The following is a 19,097-nucleotide window of genomic DNA, read 5'->3' as shown; positions in this document are numbered from 1 at the left end:
CTGTCTTGCCGAATACGTAACTGATAAGAAAAGTAATGTCGACACGACATCGTTGTCGTTCCATGGTCATCGCTGCTGGCCACTGTCTGCAGTCGTTCGCAATAGACCGGTACCTTATACAGCGCAAATAAATACCCATTATAATGCCAATTAGGGCGGCCCACAATATCACACGCAATACAACCAAACACAGAGTATAGAGTGGAGTAAATTAGCCTGATCCAGGCACCAGACCTAGGTAAAGGGGCCCGATAAAAGTAGCCTCAGGTGAACCGATTGGCCGGTTACGGACATAGTGCAAAGCAACACCGTATATAGCACGAAGTAACGAGGTCCACGGAACCGGACATATCGCGAGCCGACGCCGGATATAGTGTCATTTTAGGCGCACTAATCTCGCACCAGACGTAGCGCCAACACCAGACATAGTGTGAAATAAGGCGGCCCGTGGCAGCAAGTTGTGCAGGCGAGCACACCTGTGAGCTACAACAACAAATCGTCGTCGCTGTCATGTTGTCGTCGTCATTCAGTCGTCATTTCATCGTCTTTATGCCGTTGTGATCATTTTTCGCTGCGATGTCATCGTCATCTTTTCGCCGATTTCCATCTGTTGCTCTCGTATCGCATCGTCGCCATCCAGCCGCTATGTTCGAGCTGTCGTAGTCATGTTGTTGCTATCGGTCCAACGTCATCACTCCACTCTGAACGTGTCATTGTTGTCCCGCAGTCATACCAAGGTAGCCATCATAACTGTCGGGGTCACTGTATCGTCGACATTTCTTGAAGTGATTTCGTATTCGTCATCCCACTCTCATCACGCATTTATCGCCGTGGCGCCATTGTCATCCCAAATTCATAGTTGCCTTTGTCACATCATTGTCGTCGTAACACCATCGTTTTACTAATTTCCGGCGACGGAATCACGTTGTCCTCACGCTAACGTTGTCGCTCCACTGTCACCATACCATAATTATCTAGCTTGTGTCGGAATCCCACTGTCGTCACGCCGTCTTCGTCATCCTATCATAAGCCGCGTTTAGCGGTAATGCGGTAGGAAGGTGCATCGCACTAATGCGCCAGTCGAGGGTAGATATACGGGCGCGAGTCGACTCTCGCGGAGCATGTAAACGCAGGATCGTCGCATTAGGAATTGTGGGAAAGAATTAGCTGCGGGACCGCCGCGCTGGTGAAGCTACGAGACAGCAACGCCCGTGGCAGAAGCAAAATGGCGTCCCCCACGGCAACTTCCCTCGCCGCCGCGTGCTCTATGCGAAACTATTTCTCAGCCCTAAGCCACCAATGTGCATTAGGCCCACTACCAGAAACCAATTACACCAGAAGTCGGCTGCACTTTCCTTATACGTAACCATTCTACACTACGTCATTCGGCACTACGTTCTCGCGAGAGTTAATGTGCTACATGTAAACAGCGTCGCATCACATTTTTGAAATGCGCTTGGAAATTCGATGCGCCATTGTCGCATTCATGTAAACGGGGCTGTAGTCACTGTAGGATTGTCAACCCATGGTCGTCATCCAGTCGTCTTTAAGCCATCGTCGTCTTACTTCTCTCGCTGAAGCAGCATCGTCATACCATTGTCGGCGGTATCGAACATTCTATATCATGCGACCTGAGGCGGCCCACGGTGCTGGACGTTTAGCATCACAACTGAGCTGCATCTTACACAGCGCAAACACTGAATATAGATCGAGTCAATGCAGCCCGCAGCGGCAAGTGGTGCACAGGAGCGCAGACGTGTGTGGCAACACTAAAACGGGTTGGTCGCCATGCCATCGTTAATATATCGTCTTCATGCCGTTGTGATCATTCATTCGTTGTCATATCATCGTCATCTCTACGCCGTTTTCACTCAGTCAGATCGTCGTCATCACGCCACCATCTTCGTCCCGTTGTCATGCTTTCGTCAGAATTAGGTGGTCGTCATCATTCTAAGACTGTCGCGTCATTGTCATCACCGCATCGTGGACTCTGGGTCGTCGTCATGCTTTCGTACTCATTCCATAGTCGTCATTTCCTAGCTATAGTTCCATGGTCATAATCCCGTCCTCATCAAACCTTTATCGTTCGGCCATCGTCGTCATGCCGTCGTTGTCATTCTAGATCGGTTTTTATCCCGCAGTCGTCGTCATGATGGCGTCGTCTTAGCATGGGCATCACGTTGACTTCATACCGTCGCCATTACACAGCCATTGTCATGCCGTTGTCCTCCCGGCAGCGTTGCCAACCCATTGTCGCAATATCAGTGTCGCCACATTACTACCGTCATCGCGTGATCGGCACTCTGTCACCATCACAGACTCTTTGTCATAGCAACGTCTTTACTACTGTGCCGTCATTTGATGACCTTCTCGCGGTTATCATCACAACGTCGTCACTACTCTACCGTTGTCACTCCATGTTTGTCTCGCCTGCGTCAGTTCACCGACATCGACGCTGCAAAGTCGTTAGTCTATGACTGTCAAGCAGTCGTCATCATGCCGTGATAGCGGTTCCATCGCAGTCATTTTGTCGTAGTGATTCCAGTGTCGACATGCCATTAGCGTCATGCCCTGATAATTTCATTTTCTCTTTGCATATTCATGTTTCTACCTTCAAGACGTCGCGGTCGTTCCATTGTCGTGATTCCTTCGTCGTCATGCACATCATGTGTGTAATCGAGCACAAGAAGTTTGTGCTAATCAAATGCTTTGAGGCGGAAATGCGCATCTGGGTGCTGTGGTCCATACTTGCAAAGTATCGCTAAGCAGCAATAACAATCTTTATAGACAAATGACAGGTTCACCTAGACCGATTTGAACAGCAGCTGGGATGAATATGTACAACAAACCAGTGAACATTGTGCTCTGTGCTTCTGTTTCCATTCTGACGAGCGAAGTCCGCTGTGGAGGTTCCGTCCTTCTACACTCCAGGCTTCATACATGCGCTCGAACATCACATACAATTTTTTCGCCATACGCAAACGTGTTGGTTTATGCGGTAACCTTTCGGAACCGGAAAATAAAGATTAACAAACTAGAACACATAAAGAGACTTGCCGTCCGCTTCATATTTAATTGCTGGACACGTTATGATTCCCATTTATTTATTGAATCAAAATAACATTGGCAGCCTGGAATTACGAATAAAGCTAGCACACCCAAAATTGCTTTTGCGGCTCTGGAAGCTTGAGTTACGAGTTGATGATTGAACTGATCTCCAACCTCTGTCAGCCAGACCTACCAGGAATCATCAATCCGGCAATAGAACCCCTATTTTCACGCGCATTAGCTGCGCTTTTTTTCCTTTTTTGCAAGAGCTATCAATGAATGGAACTATCTGCCAGTTGATGTATCTCTGTACAACAATGTACCATGTGCCATAGAAAAACTATATTTTTAGTAAAAGTATGTGCATATGGTGTGCTTTAACGCATCCTAGCGGGCACGTCAAAAAGGATGTTGCCTATCCTCGCTGCATTCAGCTTGATATGGGGATCCTTTTTGCAAGTCTTTCTTCATTCTTATTTTTTTCGACAAAAATTCTAATTGACTTCATTTCACAGAACACCTTGCACTGTACATCGATCGTTTTCTATATGACATTTATTTGTGTATTATTTGTCCTCTCCTTAGAATATTTTTATTTCTTATCAATACTGCCTAAACAAATCCACTCCTGCCAGGGCCACATGTCGGCCGGAAGTATTCTGTAAATAAAAAAAAATTAAACGACGCTTTGTAACCAGCTACTTGGCAAAAACATTGCATGGCATCAAGACCAGCATTGCGTCGGTGTCTACCTATAAATTTACGATCTGTTCTCCATTGCCATCTTCCGTACGATTTGTACTTACGTGTTTTCATTGACACTAAAGTAGACGTTGATTGTGATTGTCACTTGTTGTTCAAAGTACTTCCGCCAACAATAGTATTATTCTTCCTGTTTCAATTTTTTTGTCTCCTCTGCATATCGCAAAGGATAATGGGGTTTAACCTAAGAAATTCGGTGCAGCGCTAGCATTCACAAATAAGGATTGTGGGTTTCGGTTTCGCAATGAATTTTGAGTTAATTCTAAGAGACCCTTCTCCACGAATCATATCATGCACACCGATAGCTCACACCAAATACGGTCTCCATCCTTTCCTGTTCAGGGAATGCAGGCAATTCCATAACGTCTCATTAGCATAAACTAGCTGAATCCCAAATAAACCAGCCACCCTGCCGTAGCCACACATACTCAACGCTCAGCATAGCATGAAAACCCAGCTTTCGCATTAGTGAAAAAGTCGTAGTTTCACCCTATAAGCGAAGCACCGATTGAGACAACAAATTTGTAGATAGCTATACAAAGTAAAGAAAGCAATTTTATCAGCCGTATAAGATAGTAAACATTAACTTACTAACTAAATTAACAATTACATAATGTGTAAGCACGACTGAACGAGGACGTAGAAAGAAACAGACACATACATCGCTGTCTCTGTGTGTAGCTCTGTGTGTGTAGAGAGAGAGAGATAGAGGAAAAGGGAAAGGCAGGGAGGTTACCCAGAGAGGAAGATCCGGTTTGCTACCCTATGCTGGGGAAAGAGGGGAGGGGGAGGTGAAGTGACAACGAAGTAGAGATAAAGAAAGAAGCATAGACATAAAATCATATTCGGTCACTGTCGCCGCATACTGTTACTGCTCAGCACAGTAGCACTTCCAGCACTAGAAACATCTGTTCAGGCTACAGCCGCTTGTCCAATTCTGTTGCCTTTAAAAACTGCAACAGTGCCCTCGTCGCCCTATGCTGCGTGTCGGTCTCTGTGTGTCTGTTTCTTTCTACGTCCTCGATCTGACGCGCATACATTCTATCATGGATTCAAACCAACTAACCCGCCAAGGCGTTTTAACTAAACTAACAAGCGCGGTGCCACGTGGGCATGTAAACATAAACGCATCACGCTCGATGAACTCGGAAACTCGCTATCGAAACGCTGGAGTGAGGATGCGCGGAAGCAGCAGTGATTGAACTAACCTTCGCGCACCTCTCGCTTCAACCGTAACGAAACGTCGAAAGCACAGCGCATACGAAGCTACCGGCACTACGCGCAAACTCCAAACATCGCCGACCGCTTGTGGTCAGCGCGGGTGCTCACTCTGGCCAAGTCGCAGATCGCTTTCAAGTAGAGTGTACCAGACCATGGGGGAGTAGACCAAAGGACGCACTCCCGCTGAGGCGCCGCGTGTGGAAAAATTGTGCGAGGGTGCTGCGAGCGAAGTGGATTGGGACAGAGATGGCATATCCACCGTAATTTCGTAGTGGTCGCTGAGGCCGATTGTGCGCGTACGCTCCTATAATAGTACTTTATTTCAACAGCGAATTTCTATTGTCACCTTTTTGCTACGTATACATATTTGAGGCATGGCTCATACAACATTACGTCTACAATTTTGCTGTCGTTGCCAAGTGCATCGTCTGCTGGCGAGCGCGCGTTCGTAGCGCGGACGCTGGCGTACGCCGCCAGACGCCCAGTTTTTCTTGCAGATAGCTTGTGCAGTAATTCTTTTTATAATTTTACTTGCTTTGGCGCGCCCGCTACTCTAGTCGTCTGGTTGCACATGTAGTTTTAGCAAAGAAACTGCTATTTTTAGCAGTGCTTTCTAAAAGTAACACGTATTTTTTTGCCACGGAAGCCGCGTATCTGCAAATCAAGCTACCTAAGAAATTTTCATTCATATCTTTTCATTTTGCGCATGCTTCTTGTTGGTGGAATATTGATCAGGGTCAATGATGAAAGAAAACATTATTATAATGAAAGAAATCAGGTTTATTAACTGCGTGGCACAACGAAATGCAGATGATCAGTGCACTTGTAAGTAAATGTAAGGGTACATAGACATATATCCCCATTACAAGTATGTAAGCAAAAAATTATCAAATATTCTACAGTGGACTGATCTGAAAAGTGAAATTTTCGGCCGGAATAAGCGTGTTTTGTTTAAAAGCTGCACCAGCCCCAGGTGAACCAATCCACTTTCAGAGAACGGAATCAATGCCGTTATTGGACGCTCATATGAACAGCAGTGTTCGGGAAAATATATTGCCTATGTGCTGAGACTTAATGAGGGGTCCGGCAAGTCTTTACCAATGTCATCTGCGCGGCTTGTCTGGCAATTTCGTTCAACGTGCCAGTAGGCTAAATAATGTAAAAACATATAGTCTAATCGAATGGTATTTGCTATTCAGATCGCATTCGACTGCAGAATTCACTAATAAATATTGAGAGCCATTCCACCGTTTGAAGGTGGGTGACCATGGGAGCTGCATATAACTATAAAGAAAAGAAAATAGAGCAACAAAACAATAAAACAGAAATATGCGTTGTTGTGTTTATTTGTATTTTCGTTTATCTCGTGACCACAGTAATTATGACTTTATCGTCGCTGTGATACACGGCCATGGAGTCTGTGACGAGACTGGAGATGTTCTTAGCGAATGGTATGTAGGTTGACGCACGACCGATGGCGCGTTGGGGATACATTGGTCTTTGTGTAGCATTGAAGGCGGAACATTTCCAAGAGAAACGCCACGAACCATTTTTCGTCGGGACGAGACACATCGACGTTGAAGTCACCCACAATGACGATGGGAATGGAGTCCACCGGGAGGATTAACCAAAATGTGTCTACCATAAAACCTTCAGGGTCCCTCTTCGACGTTCCGGGATGAACTTATATGGTGGGGAGAACGATTCCATCCCCTTTCTGTGCGGCGCGCTCGTCGGCACATTCCACGGCAAGGCTGTCGCTCGTCGTCGGTAAGATATAGGGTGCCATGACTGCGATGTCATTATTTGCGTAGATCACAATGCACCAAGCCATCATCCATCACCGGTTTTGACACATCTGGCCTCAAAGCGGCTGGGACACATACGGTGATGCGATTTTGCCTTACGCTTAAGCTAATTTATCTATACAGACGCCGCCATTGTTTTTGCCTACGCATATCAGGAAACGCTGGGAACCAGCCTAAGACAGCTACGCTGTAAAATGATCGAATAGTTGTTTCCGTTTGAATGCAACTCATAAGAGCCCTTTTGAAGTCTCGAAGATGAGGGGCCGATGCATGTGAATACTCTTATTCCAAATGATTGTACTGCTGGAGAGTCGTGGCTGTTGCACAGATGTGCACCAGTTCGTGAGAGAATTAACGCACGGGTGGTAATATGTTTTGCTGAACAAGTTCGCAGCCAGTAAATCTGCAAACCTGATTCAGGCAAGGAAAACATGTTTTGACAGTCTCACCATGTCTGCAACCCGTTAAAACTGGGTGCGCAATAGGTACCACACTTATCTTCAACGAACACAGCAGATCTACAAATACTTCTACATGTATGTGAGGCGTGCTGTTCCATTAACTGCTTCATTATTTTCCTTATCATGGTGCACAGCATAAATGAAAGCAGCCGTTTATAATACAGAAGGTCCTTAGTTGAGCGGACGTACAGTTGGGGACAGCATTACATTTAGCTATGAAATATAAAATAAGCGTGACATGTTTTTCTCAGAAATCAGACTCGCGCATCTCAATTTCTTTCGTTTACACCCCTAGAAAAAAGCCGAAGGACGCAACTACCTTCTATTTTTATATGTTAATAAATTCTGGCGTTTCACATCTGACGATGTGATTACGAGGCACCCTGTTCAGTTCCACCCCAACTGTGGTTATTTAACATGCACCTAAAGAGAAGTACACGGGTGTTTTCATTTCATTCCAATCGAATTCCACGACATGGTTTGTACCCGTGAGATCGAGTTTAGCAGCGCCACGCCATATCCACAATGTAGCCAGTAATTAGGCTACTGCCCCGCCTTCTTTTTCCCTTGTTAAGCATGGACTGGACAAAAATGTTCGCACGGCTTACGGGCCAAGGATTAGCATACATAATGGTAACCTGAAACTCTTTTCGGCATCCGAGGTCCGACCGCAATAAAAGAGACCGTACCAACTACCACGCATTCTGTTACGCGAGGAAGACGAAACATTGTATGGAATGTTGCACTGTAGCTTACTTCTTATTTTTCTATAAGAATACTTTCCGTAAATCTGAGTACAGGGCGCCGGATGGGGCAAATATGGCTTATTTCTTTGAAGCGGCAAGCAGGAAGCTTACACTTGTTTTTCCGTCTAATTTTGCAAAACCTACTGATGGAAAACTATATGCGCAAAATACACACGAAAGATACGAGCTGCTTGAAGATCAAGAAAAATACTTGTTCTCCGAAAGGAACCGTACACTAACGTAGTATAGTGAAAGGCGACACTGCGGCCGCAATGCACGCGCAATCACCGCGTGGCATTAAAAAAAAAAAGAAATAAAGAAGAGAAAGAAAGGCATTCACTCCCAAGGCATAAATACATCTCATGTACAATTATAAACACCGTTTCAGAAGCCTGAACACATATACCAGCCTTCGAAGTAGTACGAATGACCTTTACGAGAAGTATCATCGGAAGTTTCCAACGGCGCAGCCTTGATGCGGCCCAATCACCTTCGATCGAAGCTTCGCCACAGTCTTTTTCATCGCCGCGCACCTCACTGCAAAGCTTGTACCGCCCTAGCCGCCTGTCCCACTCAACCGTATTCTAGTAGACTCTACTTTCAAGATACAGCACCCGCAGAGTCGCGCCGTAAGCAGCAGCCGTCGGAGAAAAAGATCCCCCTCCCTTGCCTCACCCCGTGCCTCGCGCGCGACCCGACACACGGCTCTTCCGGCGCACCTTCTTCGCTCGTACACCTGATGGAGCCACGATGGCCGGCTCGCCCTGGCATGCGTTCATTCGCACACACGGCATACGGTGGCGGCAACGATTTTATCGCCCTTGGACTTTATGCGGAACATCACGGCGACAGCAGAAACGCACCTGGAGTGCCCATATAATCGTTATCACAATAATAAAGATAGAATGTCGCCAGAGCATCTATGTATTCGCTTAGTGTGGGGCCAATATATATTGCGACGTTGTAGTGACGATGAAGAATACAATACCAAAACTGAATTATGACACGAACACTTCATTGGGCATACCTATGGCAAGAAAATCAAGTAACAGTCAAGTACAACGATAGCGGCGAGCACACTCGGCGATTCTCGAAAAGTGATCAGCGGGTCAAGCACGTCGGCTTTTATGTATGGTTCGCTGAAAGATCCAGGCTAATTGATGATGCCCGCGTGTCTTTTATAAAATAGTACACAATTCGCATTGCGCATGCAGTCAGATTACACAAGGTTGAGTGACAACACACAATGGACAGAACCATCGGTAACATTCGAGAAACTTCTGATACATGTAGGCGCGTCCTTAGCTAAGCGATTACGTTTAACATTTGTTAACCGGTCAAAAGCAGTCACTCGAGGAAGATAAACAAGTACACATGTCATTGCCTTCCTCTTAAAAAGGATAGTCCCATTGCTACAAAGATAACACGAGAGCGAGAAATAAAAGTACACTCAGTAAAGAGAAAGTAACAAAGCAACAAAAAAACAAAGTCCTAAAGGTCGGTGGCGCTAGTATAACGGCTTAAGGCGCACAGCATGGTCTATTTCAGGTCGTGAGCGGTGCCACTGCGATAGCAAAATAGTCCTCATGGAAGGAAGGAAGGAAGGAAAAAGTGGAGAAGGAAGGCAGGGAGGTTAACCAGTTTTGCCTAACCGGTTTGCTACCCTACACATGGGAGGGGGATGGGGGGGATGAAATATGGGGAGAAGAGATAGAGGGCACATAACACGGCACACACATCGTTGGTTACAGTCTGTCACTCTTGTGTGGTACGTGACATCACTGTCACAGTCGCTTGTCCAAGCCCGTATCCTTCATAAACCGAAGTAGTCCCTTCGTCGCCTTCAGCTGCGATGTCTTCAGTCGGCGATATGTGAAAATGGTTGCAACTGACAATGGTCTACTGTCAAGGTGCGCTAGAACGGACGCCATGGACTGTCTCTGAACATTATATTCAGGACAGTCGCACAGAATGTGTTCCAGCGTCTCCTCGCAAAGACAGGCATTGCAGAGAGCGTTGTCGGCCATTCCAATGCGAAACGAGTAAGATTTCGTGAAGGCCACCCCTAGCCATAAGCGATAAAGCAGGGTGGCCTCACTTCGGCGGAGTCCGGTTGGCATACAGAGATGCATCAAGGAGGGCAGGTCGTGTTGATGATCGCTGCGGTTGGTCTGGCTGCTTGGTGTGCACCATAGAGAGAGCGTGATCTCCTGTGCAAGCACTTGAAGTCTGCTGGCTGCGTCGGAACGTGAAAGTGGTATGGCCTCTTCCTGTGTGTCTTCAAGAGCTGTCCGAGCGGCTTTATCGGCGTCTTCATTTCCGATGACGCCGCAGTGACTTGGCAGCCACTGAAACGTCACGCCATGTCCTTTCTCATGTGATGTATGAAGTAGACATCTAATATCGAATACGAGCTGTTCAGATGGCCCGCGACGCAGAGCTGATAGTACAGATTGTAGGGCTGCCTTTGAGTCGCTGAAAATTGACCATTGTCGAGGTGGTTCCCGATTGACAAAACAAAGTGCAGCTCGAAGAGCAGCTAGTTCCGCAGATGTAGATGTCGTTGGGTGGTCAGTCCTAAAGCTGATGGTAATACCTCTTTCTGGGACGACTGCAGCACCGGACGAACACTGGATGTTTGTGGAACCGTCAGTATAAATATGTGCACTGTCTGCGTGCCTCTCGTGCAGAAGAAGCAGAGACAGTTGTTTCAGCACAGGCGACGACAGCTCAGACTTTTTCCCGATTCCTGGCACGTTGAGATGGACTGTGGGGCTGACAAGGCACCAAGGGGGCATCGATGGTTTAGATGCAGCGGTGAAGCCCGAGGGAAGTTTGTCGTTGTACTTGACAATAGTTTTTGAGAATGATGCTTGGTGCCTGTCTGAAGGTAGTGTTGCAAGGTGGTGATAGGGGGCCCGTGCCAAATGTCTGATATGCGTTCTCAGGGTTTCCACCGTGATGTGAGTCTGCATTGGATGGTCCCGAGCAATCGCAATAGTTGCCTCAGTTGACGTGCATCTCGGCAAACCAAGACAAACTCTGAGTGCTTGAGCTTGCGCTGCTTGCAGAACACGAATATTTGTCTTGCAGGTGTTGTTCAGTACAGGTAGACGGTATCTTAAAAAACCGAGAAAGAGAGCTCTGTAGAGTCTCAGCATTGCGTCTACTGACATCCCCCACGTCTTTCCTGTCAGGTATTTAAACAACTGGGAGGTTGCTGTTAGGCGTCGTTTCATGTAAGCCACGTGCGGGCTCCAACAGAGGTCTCGGTCGATAATTACGCCTAGAAATCTGTAGGTTCTGACATAGGAAATGGTCCGCCCGTTGATTGAGATGACATAAGGCGTCATTGGTTTGCGAGTAAACGCCACTAGGGCGCATTTTTCTGGCGATATGCTGAGACCTTGTTCACACAAGTAGCTCGCTGTCAAAGTAGCCGCTCTCTGAAGCCGTGCACGTATCTGAGGACGTGTGACTGCCGAAGTCCAGAGACAGATGTCGTCTGCGTATACTGAAATTTTGGTGGTAGTTGGCAAGTGTTCAGCAAGCCCAATAAGAGCGAGGTTGAATAGCGTCGGGCTGAGAGCACCGCCTTGAGGAACGCCCTTGCTGGTATAGCGTCGCGTAGTTGGGCCATCGTCAGTTAATACATAGAATGATCTTGCAGATAGGTAACTTGCAATCCATAAAAATACTCGGCCACCTAGGCCAACCGTCACAAGAGCGTCGAGAATAGCCTCATGCAATACGTTATCGTATGCCCCTTTCACATCTAAGAATAAAGCTGCAGATAAACGTTTACGGGACCTTTCGTGCTGGACATATGAAACGAGATCAACTACATTGTCGATGGAAGAGCGGTCACGTCGGAAACCAGCCATGGAACTCGGATAAATCTTGTAGTGTTCAAGGTACCATTCCAGGCGGCCAAGGATCATCCGTTCCATTATCTTTCCTACACAGCTGGCCAACGCTATCGGGCGGTAAGAGCTGAGCTCTAGTGGGGATTTGCCCTGCTTCAATATTGGCACCAGGCGGCTCACTTTCCATTCGTCAGGAACATTTCCCTCCTGCCATGAGTTGTTGTAGAGACTCAATAGTGCTGTCCGTGCGGATTCTCCGAGATAGCACAAGGCTCGGTATGATATACCATCTGGACCCGGAGATGATGAGCGCCTGCAGAGAGCTAGTGCCGCCTCGAGCTCCTCCATTGTAAAAGGAAGGTCCATGCGGCAATCTCGGGAATGGGGGACATCATCTCGGGCTGGAGGATCTGGGCGTGTCGCTTGGTCTGCCATTCGCACACAAAAGTCTTCTGCGACATCGATGTCTTGCCGCCCTTGGAAAAGCGCGAGTGCCTTGAATGGAAAACGCTGTTCCGGAAGGCAACGCAGACCTTGCACCGTTTTCCAAATGTGAGACAGCGGCTTGCGGGGGTCGAGTGTTTGGCAAAACGTTGCCCAACGTTCCGACGCTAATCTATTCATTCGACGCTGAATCTTCTTTTGTATCCTCCTGGCTGCCCTAAGGTCATGGATTGATCTTGTACGCCGATATCGACGTTCCGCCCGGCGACGAAGTGCGCGAAGTCGCTCTAATTCTATGTCGAAGTCGTTTCGCGTGTGAGAGATCGTCAGTATGCGAGTGGCGTTCCGCATCGTATTTTTAATTGTTTGTTCTAACCCAGAGGGCAGGCCCTCGCTGCAGGCATCTTCCATATCAGATTTGAAGTTGGCCCATTGAATCGTCCGAATGGTATTCCGTGGGCCAGATCTAGACATCAAGCCTTTGATGTTCAGATAGGTGGGAATGTGATCACTCCCATGGGTCTCAATATCTGGAAACCACTTCACATATCTGGCGAGAGAGTTGGAGACAAAAGCAAGGTCGAGGCAGCTGCCGTATGTCACGCCTCGAAGAAAGGTGGGGCTACCATCGTTCAAGAGAGTAAGGCCATAGTTGTAGGCGATGCTTGATAATCTTCGTCCTCTTGCATTTGTCTTTGTACTTCCCCATGCTGGATGGTGTGCATTGAAATCTCCTATGATGACCCATGGAGCGGGGCAAACACTCAAGATATCCGCTAATCTTTTAGTGTCGAAATTGTTGGAAGGCGATATATACACGCCTATGAGAGTAAACAAGAGTTTGTTCTTTTTAACTGTGACGCATATATACTGATTGTCGTCGTGGGGCGCAATCGGTTGCAAAACATAGGTGAGTTCCCGACGAACAAAAATGATGATTTTGCTGCATGCACTATTTGTTGATGGCATGAAACATTCGTACCCTGACAGTCTGATTGGTTTCGACAAGTTGGGCTCACAAATGACGATGAGTGGAAACACATTGGTGTACACATACTGACGGAAATCTGAAATTCGTGATTTTAGCCCTCTGGCGTTCCACTGCATGACGGACGCTGCCTTGACTTCTTTTCGGAAGGATGGGGTATGGGTAGCCATCTTTCTAGTTGAGGGATTCAAGCACTGGGCTTAAGGCGTCCAGCACTTTAAGTGCGCTTCGAGCAGACGGTGTCCCCATCTCAACTAAAATCGTTCGGATGGCCTCCATGAGGGAACGTAGCACCGAGATGACTTGATCTGTTTTAGGTGAATCATCAATGGCCGGAGAAGGCTCCGGTGGCGCCGTGACCTTCTGAGGTTCCTTAGCAAGGGAGCGGCTCGGTAGCGTAGGCCATTCCTCTAAAGAAAGAGTCTTATCTGATGCCCTCGTGGAAGTGGTGGGCCCTATCGCGTCGCGACTAAGTGGTACCGTAGTGGAGCGGGTACTATCGCTTCGCTCATGCGCCTTCTTTGAAGACTTACGACGGTGCCGACGTCGACGCCGACGCCGGACTACTTCGGCTGCCTCCCTGTGGGCCGAATTGTCTCTGGCCATTTGCTTCAGAACCGCGCGCTCCCTCTTGATGCGGGGGCAGTCTTTCGACGAGGCTGCGTGAGGGCCGCTACAGTTGGCGCACTTCAGAACTGTGGCACCGCAGGTCACTTCTGCATGAGGTTCAGCGCAACGGGGACACAGAAGCGAGTTCGGACACACGCCCTTTACGTGTCCTAGCCTGAAGCACTGATGGCATTGAAGCGGCTTCTGGATGAATGGTCGAACTGGATGTCGAAAATGTCCGACTTTAACGTGGGAGGGTATGCAATCCCCCTTGAAGATTACTTTTACGCAGCGCGTATTCCCAAGACGGCGCACTTGCGTAATGATCGTGCCCTCGTTTGCCGGCTTGATGAGGCTAGGTAAATCTTCATTGGGAATGGCAATGTCAATGTCGTAAATTACACCGGCTATCGATGTGTCGTCGATCGGGATGAAGGGGCGCATTTTGATTCCGCCAAGCTCCGTGATTTCTTGAAGTGTTCCAAGCGCACTCGCGTTGTACACGTCTATGGCGAGTATATTCTTGCGTGGGTTTATTCTGATGTCTTTAATTTGATCCGGCACCGCACGTTCCAGAAAAATGGATAGGGCTTGCCTGTTCAGCAACCGTAGGTTGCTTGACGGTTCTTCCGGCATAAAGATGATGACGTGTGGCCAGCGCGCAGGCCTTGACTTCATAGTCGTAGTGCTCGCAGGAGGTGACGGCGCTGTGTTGGCGATCTTTCTCTTCGCCCTCTTACTCCGGACGGGTATGAAGCCGTCGTCGGATGAGTCGTCTTCCGACATAGAGTACAGCTCGGTGTCCTCGGTGTCGCTGGGGGAGCCAACTCGCTTCCTTGCGGTTGACAGCCGTGATGACTTCTGGCCAGGAGGGCCTGTGGCATGCTCCGCGTCCATGGTCGCAAGACGGGGAGGTAAGGCACCCCGAAAGGCAAAGAGTTCACCAAAAATGCAGAGAGCACAGAAACAAGCGTTCTGTCAAGAAGACACTTCGTCGTCTTCTCTTCAAAATTCTCTTCAAATAGTCCTCTTCAAATAGTCCTCATAGTCTCATAGCAAAAAATGTCATAGTCCTCATAGCAAAAAATCTCATAGTCCAGTGCGCCAATGCGTTGGATGATCTGGCAGGGTTTGAAATAGTGGCATAAAGGATTTTCATTAAGTCCTCGTCGGTACATTGGTGTCCAAAGCCAAACACGGTTGCCAGGCTGGTACTCCACGTGGCGTCGTCGGAGGTCGTAGTGCCGGCCGTCGGTCCTCTGCAGGCTCTTGATGCACAGGCTGGCGCGCTCCCGAGCTTTTTCCGAGCGCAGGAGACAGGCCGCGACATGGAGGTTGTCCTCCTCGGCTACGTTGGTAGCATAGCGTTGAGGGTCGTCATCGGTTTCCTTCCGTGAACCATGCTTGAACGACGCCTGCAGTTACCATCATTACTCGGGAACTTTGACAAAAACGCCAATAGGGAAATTCATACTGAGGCAAGCATCATAGGCCTCGGTGCTGTGCTAGACCGAAGAAAATACGTGCATGAAAGGGTAATAGACACGCTGGCCACTTGTAACCGAAAGTGGAAGCCTATTATTCTGCGACAGAAAAATAATGCCTTGCCATCATTTGGGCTAAAGCAAAGTTTTATCCTTACCTATATGGTAGGCCCTTCAAAGTTGTGAGCGATCATCACGCATTGTGCTGGCTGGTAAACTTGATTTAGGGCACATAGAAATGTGGAGCTTCAAAATGCAACAATTTCACGTCACCATGGTCTATAAGTTCAGATGGAAAGCGGACTTGTAGACCCCAACCACGGTGGAAATCGTGGCGTTACGGGGCCCAAGCGATGGCGTGGAGGTTGATATTGACGACAGGCGACCGCGGCGTAGGTCATCGCAACCGGCACGGGAGGTGGCAATTCGAACTGCACTTGGAAAACTTCCAGTAACCGTCGAATTTCATTCTTGACGATGCCAGGGACCGAGGCAAGCTCGCGTTGCGATGAAGGGAGCATCTGGCTCATTTATTCGCGCACACTGGCCCCAATGGTACCTGGGAGGTTGTCGCAGCCCGGCACTCTGATTTCGCACTGCGACGTGAGCGTTGGCGGCTACATTGCCTAGTGCGCATTTCCAGCGTGTTCTGAATCGTTGTCGCATCTGTCAAAAACTCAGCTACGGTCTTCGCCGAGTTGCGGATGAGTCCAGCGAAAAGTTACTGCTTTACGCCCCACATGAGGAACCCAATTTTTTTTTCAGGCATATGCGGCTCGGCGTGGCAGAAAGGTCGGATCGTTTCTTCCATAGAAATGGTGATGTTTTCATTGGGCAAGTGAACTTGTGCTTGCAGTAGTTGGTTGGCCCTTTCACTTCTGGCGATGGTTGCGAGTGTCTTTAGCAACTCGCTGCAGAATAGGTCCCAGATCGTTAGCGAGGACTGACGGCTTCGTCCAGTAAAGTATACGCGTAACGCACCTTTTCCTCATCATTCCACTTCTAGGTATACACTCTTTTGAATGTCTAAAGCCAGGTCTTCAGGTCGTCCGCTGATGCTCCGCGGAATTTGATGGCTCCCAGGTAGTTATAGGACAATGGGTGAAAGCTGGAGCTGCTATTGTGGTTTTTGACTAGGCACGAAAATCCAGGCGCTCTTTATAAGTATTCACCAAGTAGACATGCTCATTTCGCCTGCTGGTGAACTGCTGATTGGCTCGAGTGCCGGTCTCCTTCTGGCACGTGCCCCAGCCCAGTCAATAACAACTTCAGCAAAAGACGTAATGGACATGTCTATTAGGTGGATACACACAGAATCCCCCCGCCCCCACCTGGTGCACCCGGGGCAGGTTTTGTAGCCCACGGCTTCCTACATTGTCCAGGACAACGCTGGTGTTGTCTTTGGGGTTCGTCCTTGGATCACCTCTTTGCGGGGGCGTTCGGTATTGAACGCAAAAGCACGTCCACCTGATTTTACGTTGTAGCGATGATGAAGAATACAGTAGAAATACTGTGGATCAAGAAACTGACTCTTTATTGGGCAACCTTTGCACAGAAAAACAAGTAACCTTCAAGCACAACGATTGCGGCGAGCACAGTCGGCGATAGCCGAAATCTGATCAGCGGGGCCAAGCGCGTCGGCTTCTATGCGTGAGCCGTCGAAGGTTCCAGATTAATCACTGGTGCACGCGTACCTTCCAGAACATAGTACACAATTTGCGTCATGCATTCAATCAGATTACGCAAGGTTCACTGACAATAAACAATGGATAGAACCATCAATACCATTCAAGAAACGTCCGACACACGCCGGTGCGTCCTGCGCTGAGCCATAAGGTTCAACATTTGTTAAACGGTGAAAAGCGGTCACCCGAGAAAGATGAACAAGTACACATGTGAATATATTTCTTAAAAGGGAGAGTAAACTAAAACATCAAATCTTAAATAAGATATTACAAGAATAGGCCTCCCTCCCAAGTACAGACCGAACCCCATAGTGCTTAGCAACATGCCTCACTGTGAACTGAAGACTGATAAAAAAAAGAGACGCGACGTGTGCGTCGCGACTGCCGTACACTGATTTCTCCACGAGCATACAATTGAGAATAAAATCGGTCAATTAGTCAGTGACTTCGCAGAATTTGTTAGTGTCCCACTGGCGCTAGCTGACCGCGTATAAGTAAGGACCGGTGAGCAACGATTAAACGTGAGCAAGTTGACAAGGTTTCGCGACTTTTTGTTCATATAGGTTGAAGAAATACGCGAGAGTACCATGAACGCCGCGAGTTGAAATCGACCAAGTTTGTTCTGTGGTTGCAGTGCAAAAAAAAAAGTAAAAATAAGAATGCCTTGCTTCAATTTATGCTTTACCGAAATATTCGGCCTTTCCCGCCAAGAAGCATGAAGAATGAAGGTGAAGCTGTATGCTAGTTTAAGCCTATTTAGAAATTAAATTGACTGGTCCTTCCCGCGCAGTGGCATTTGGCCATAGCTTACCTTTTCCATAGGATTCACGGCAAATGTGATGTTGTTTAGCACATTAGGAGATACACCGACTCTGTAGGATCCTGAGTAGACCTGGAACTCAAGCTTTCCACGTGACGGCCACGCATCAGAGATATTTGAGCCAACCATATCCTCAGAGTTTTCAGGCGTTGTGGCGTTTTCGGCCTGGAAGTAAGAATAGAAATGAATAAGGGAAGAAATGCTCCTCGTTTTAACGAAACCTAGGCGGCTACGAGTACAAAGAGTAGTATCAAAAAAAAGTTCCAGCTTCCATCACCCGGTACCATAGCGAATGCAGAGGTTTTTACAAAATAGCATCTGCGATCAGAGCCACACTATAAGTACGAAGGTTGCAAGTCATATATATATATATATATATATATATATATATATATATATATATATATATATATATTGATAAGAAAGCATGTTACCTCGGGATCTAGTTCTGTATACTCCAAGCAGCGTTCGAATGACACCATCATTTGGAGCGTTGTGAACATCATCACGCACAATGACATCAGCGCCAGCGGCACCTGCGACATATTATACTATTAGGCGACATTCCTGTCATGACAAATTACAGTGATAGAAAGTCCGAAGACTGGTAGAAACGAAACGATAACAAAAATATTTTCAGGGCAGGCTTGAGTAAAGATGCCGATTTTAATGTGAACATCACTGTAAATAAGCATACGTGTTAGAAAGTTTGCAATATTAATCCCTAAATAGTCGGAACGTTATCCAGATGTAGAAAAAGCCTGCAGTCGCTGTGAGAATAGGTTTAAGCGAAACTTTCATTGGTGTTTTTGAAGAAGACTTAGGCTGCCTAATGATAACTCGCAAATAGAGACCACACGACGCAATTTTCACTGCGAACCGCCTAGATCAACATGGACATGTTTCGTTCTATCATGCACACAGTACGCATGATGAAGAATATGTTATGTCCATGCAACAACTGCTACGTCATGAAGATGAAGGCATGATGACTAAACTACGATAACATCATCATCATCATCATCATCAGCCTGATTACGCCCACTGCAGGGCAAAGGCCTCTCCCATACTCCTCCAACTACCCCGGTCATGTACTAATTGTGGCCATGTTGATCCTCCAAACTTCCTAATCTCATCTGCCCACCTAACTTTCTG

The 19,097-nt window shown here is 47.5% G+C and overlaps 1 protein-coding gene across 1 annotated transcript in view; it reads right to left on the bottom strand.

Annotated features, from left to right (window-relative positions):
- The window catches only part of LOC126524365 (ATP-binding cassette sub-family C member 3-like), a 91,940-nt gene extending 73,468 nt beyond the window's left edge, over nt 1–18,472 (bottom strand). Inside the window, exons 1-2 of the mRNA XM_050172695.3 lie at nt 18,377–18,472; nt 17,934–18,107 (exon numbers count right to left, since the gene is read on the bottom strand). Of these exons, the coding sequence (XP_050028652.3) occupies nt 17,934–18,107; nt 18,377–18,463 (261 nt within the window). The 5' untranslated portion in view covers nt 18,464–18,472. The remainder of the gene's footprint in view (nt 1–17,933; nt 18,108–18,376) is intronic.
- Nucleotides 18,473–19,097: the final 625 nt, after the last annotated feature.

The sequence above is a fragment of the Dermacentor andersoni genome, chromosome 3 (genome assembly GCF_023375885.2).
Source record: "Dermacentor andersoni chromosome 3, qqDerAnde1_hic_scaffold, whole genome shotgun sequence".
NCBI lineage: Eukaryota > Metazoa > Arthropoda > Arachnida > Ixodida > Ixodidae > Dermacentor > Dermacentor andersoni.
The sequence above is the reverse complement of the archived record's forward strand: the minus strand, read 5'-3'. Positions and strand labels throughout refer to the sequence as shown.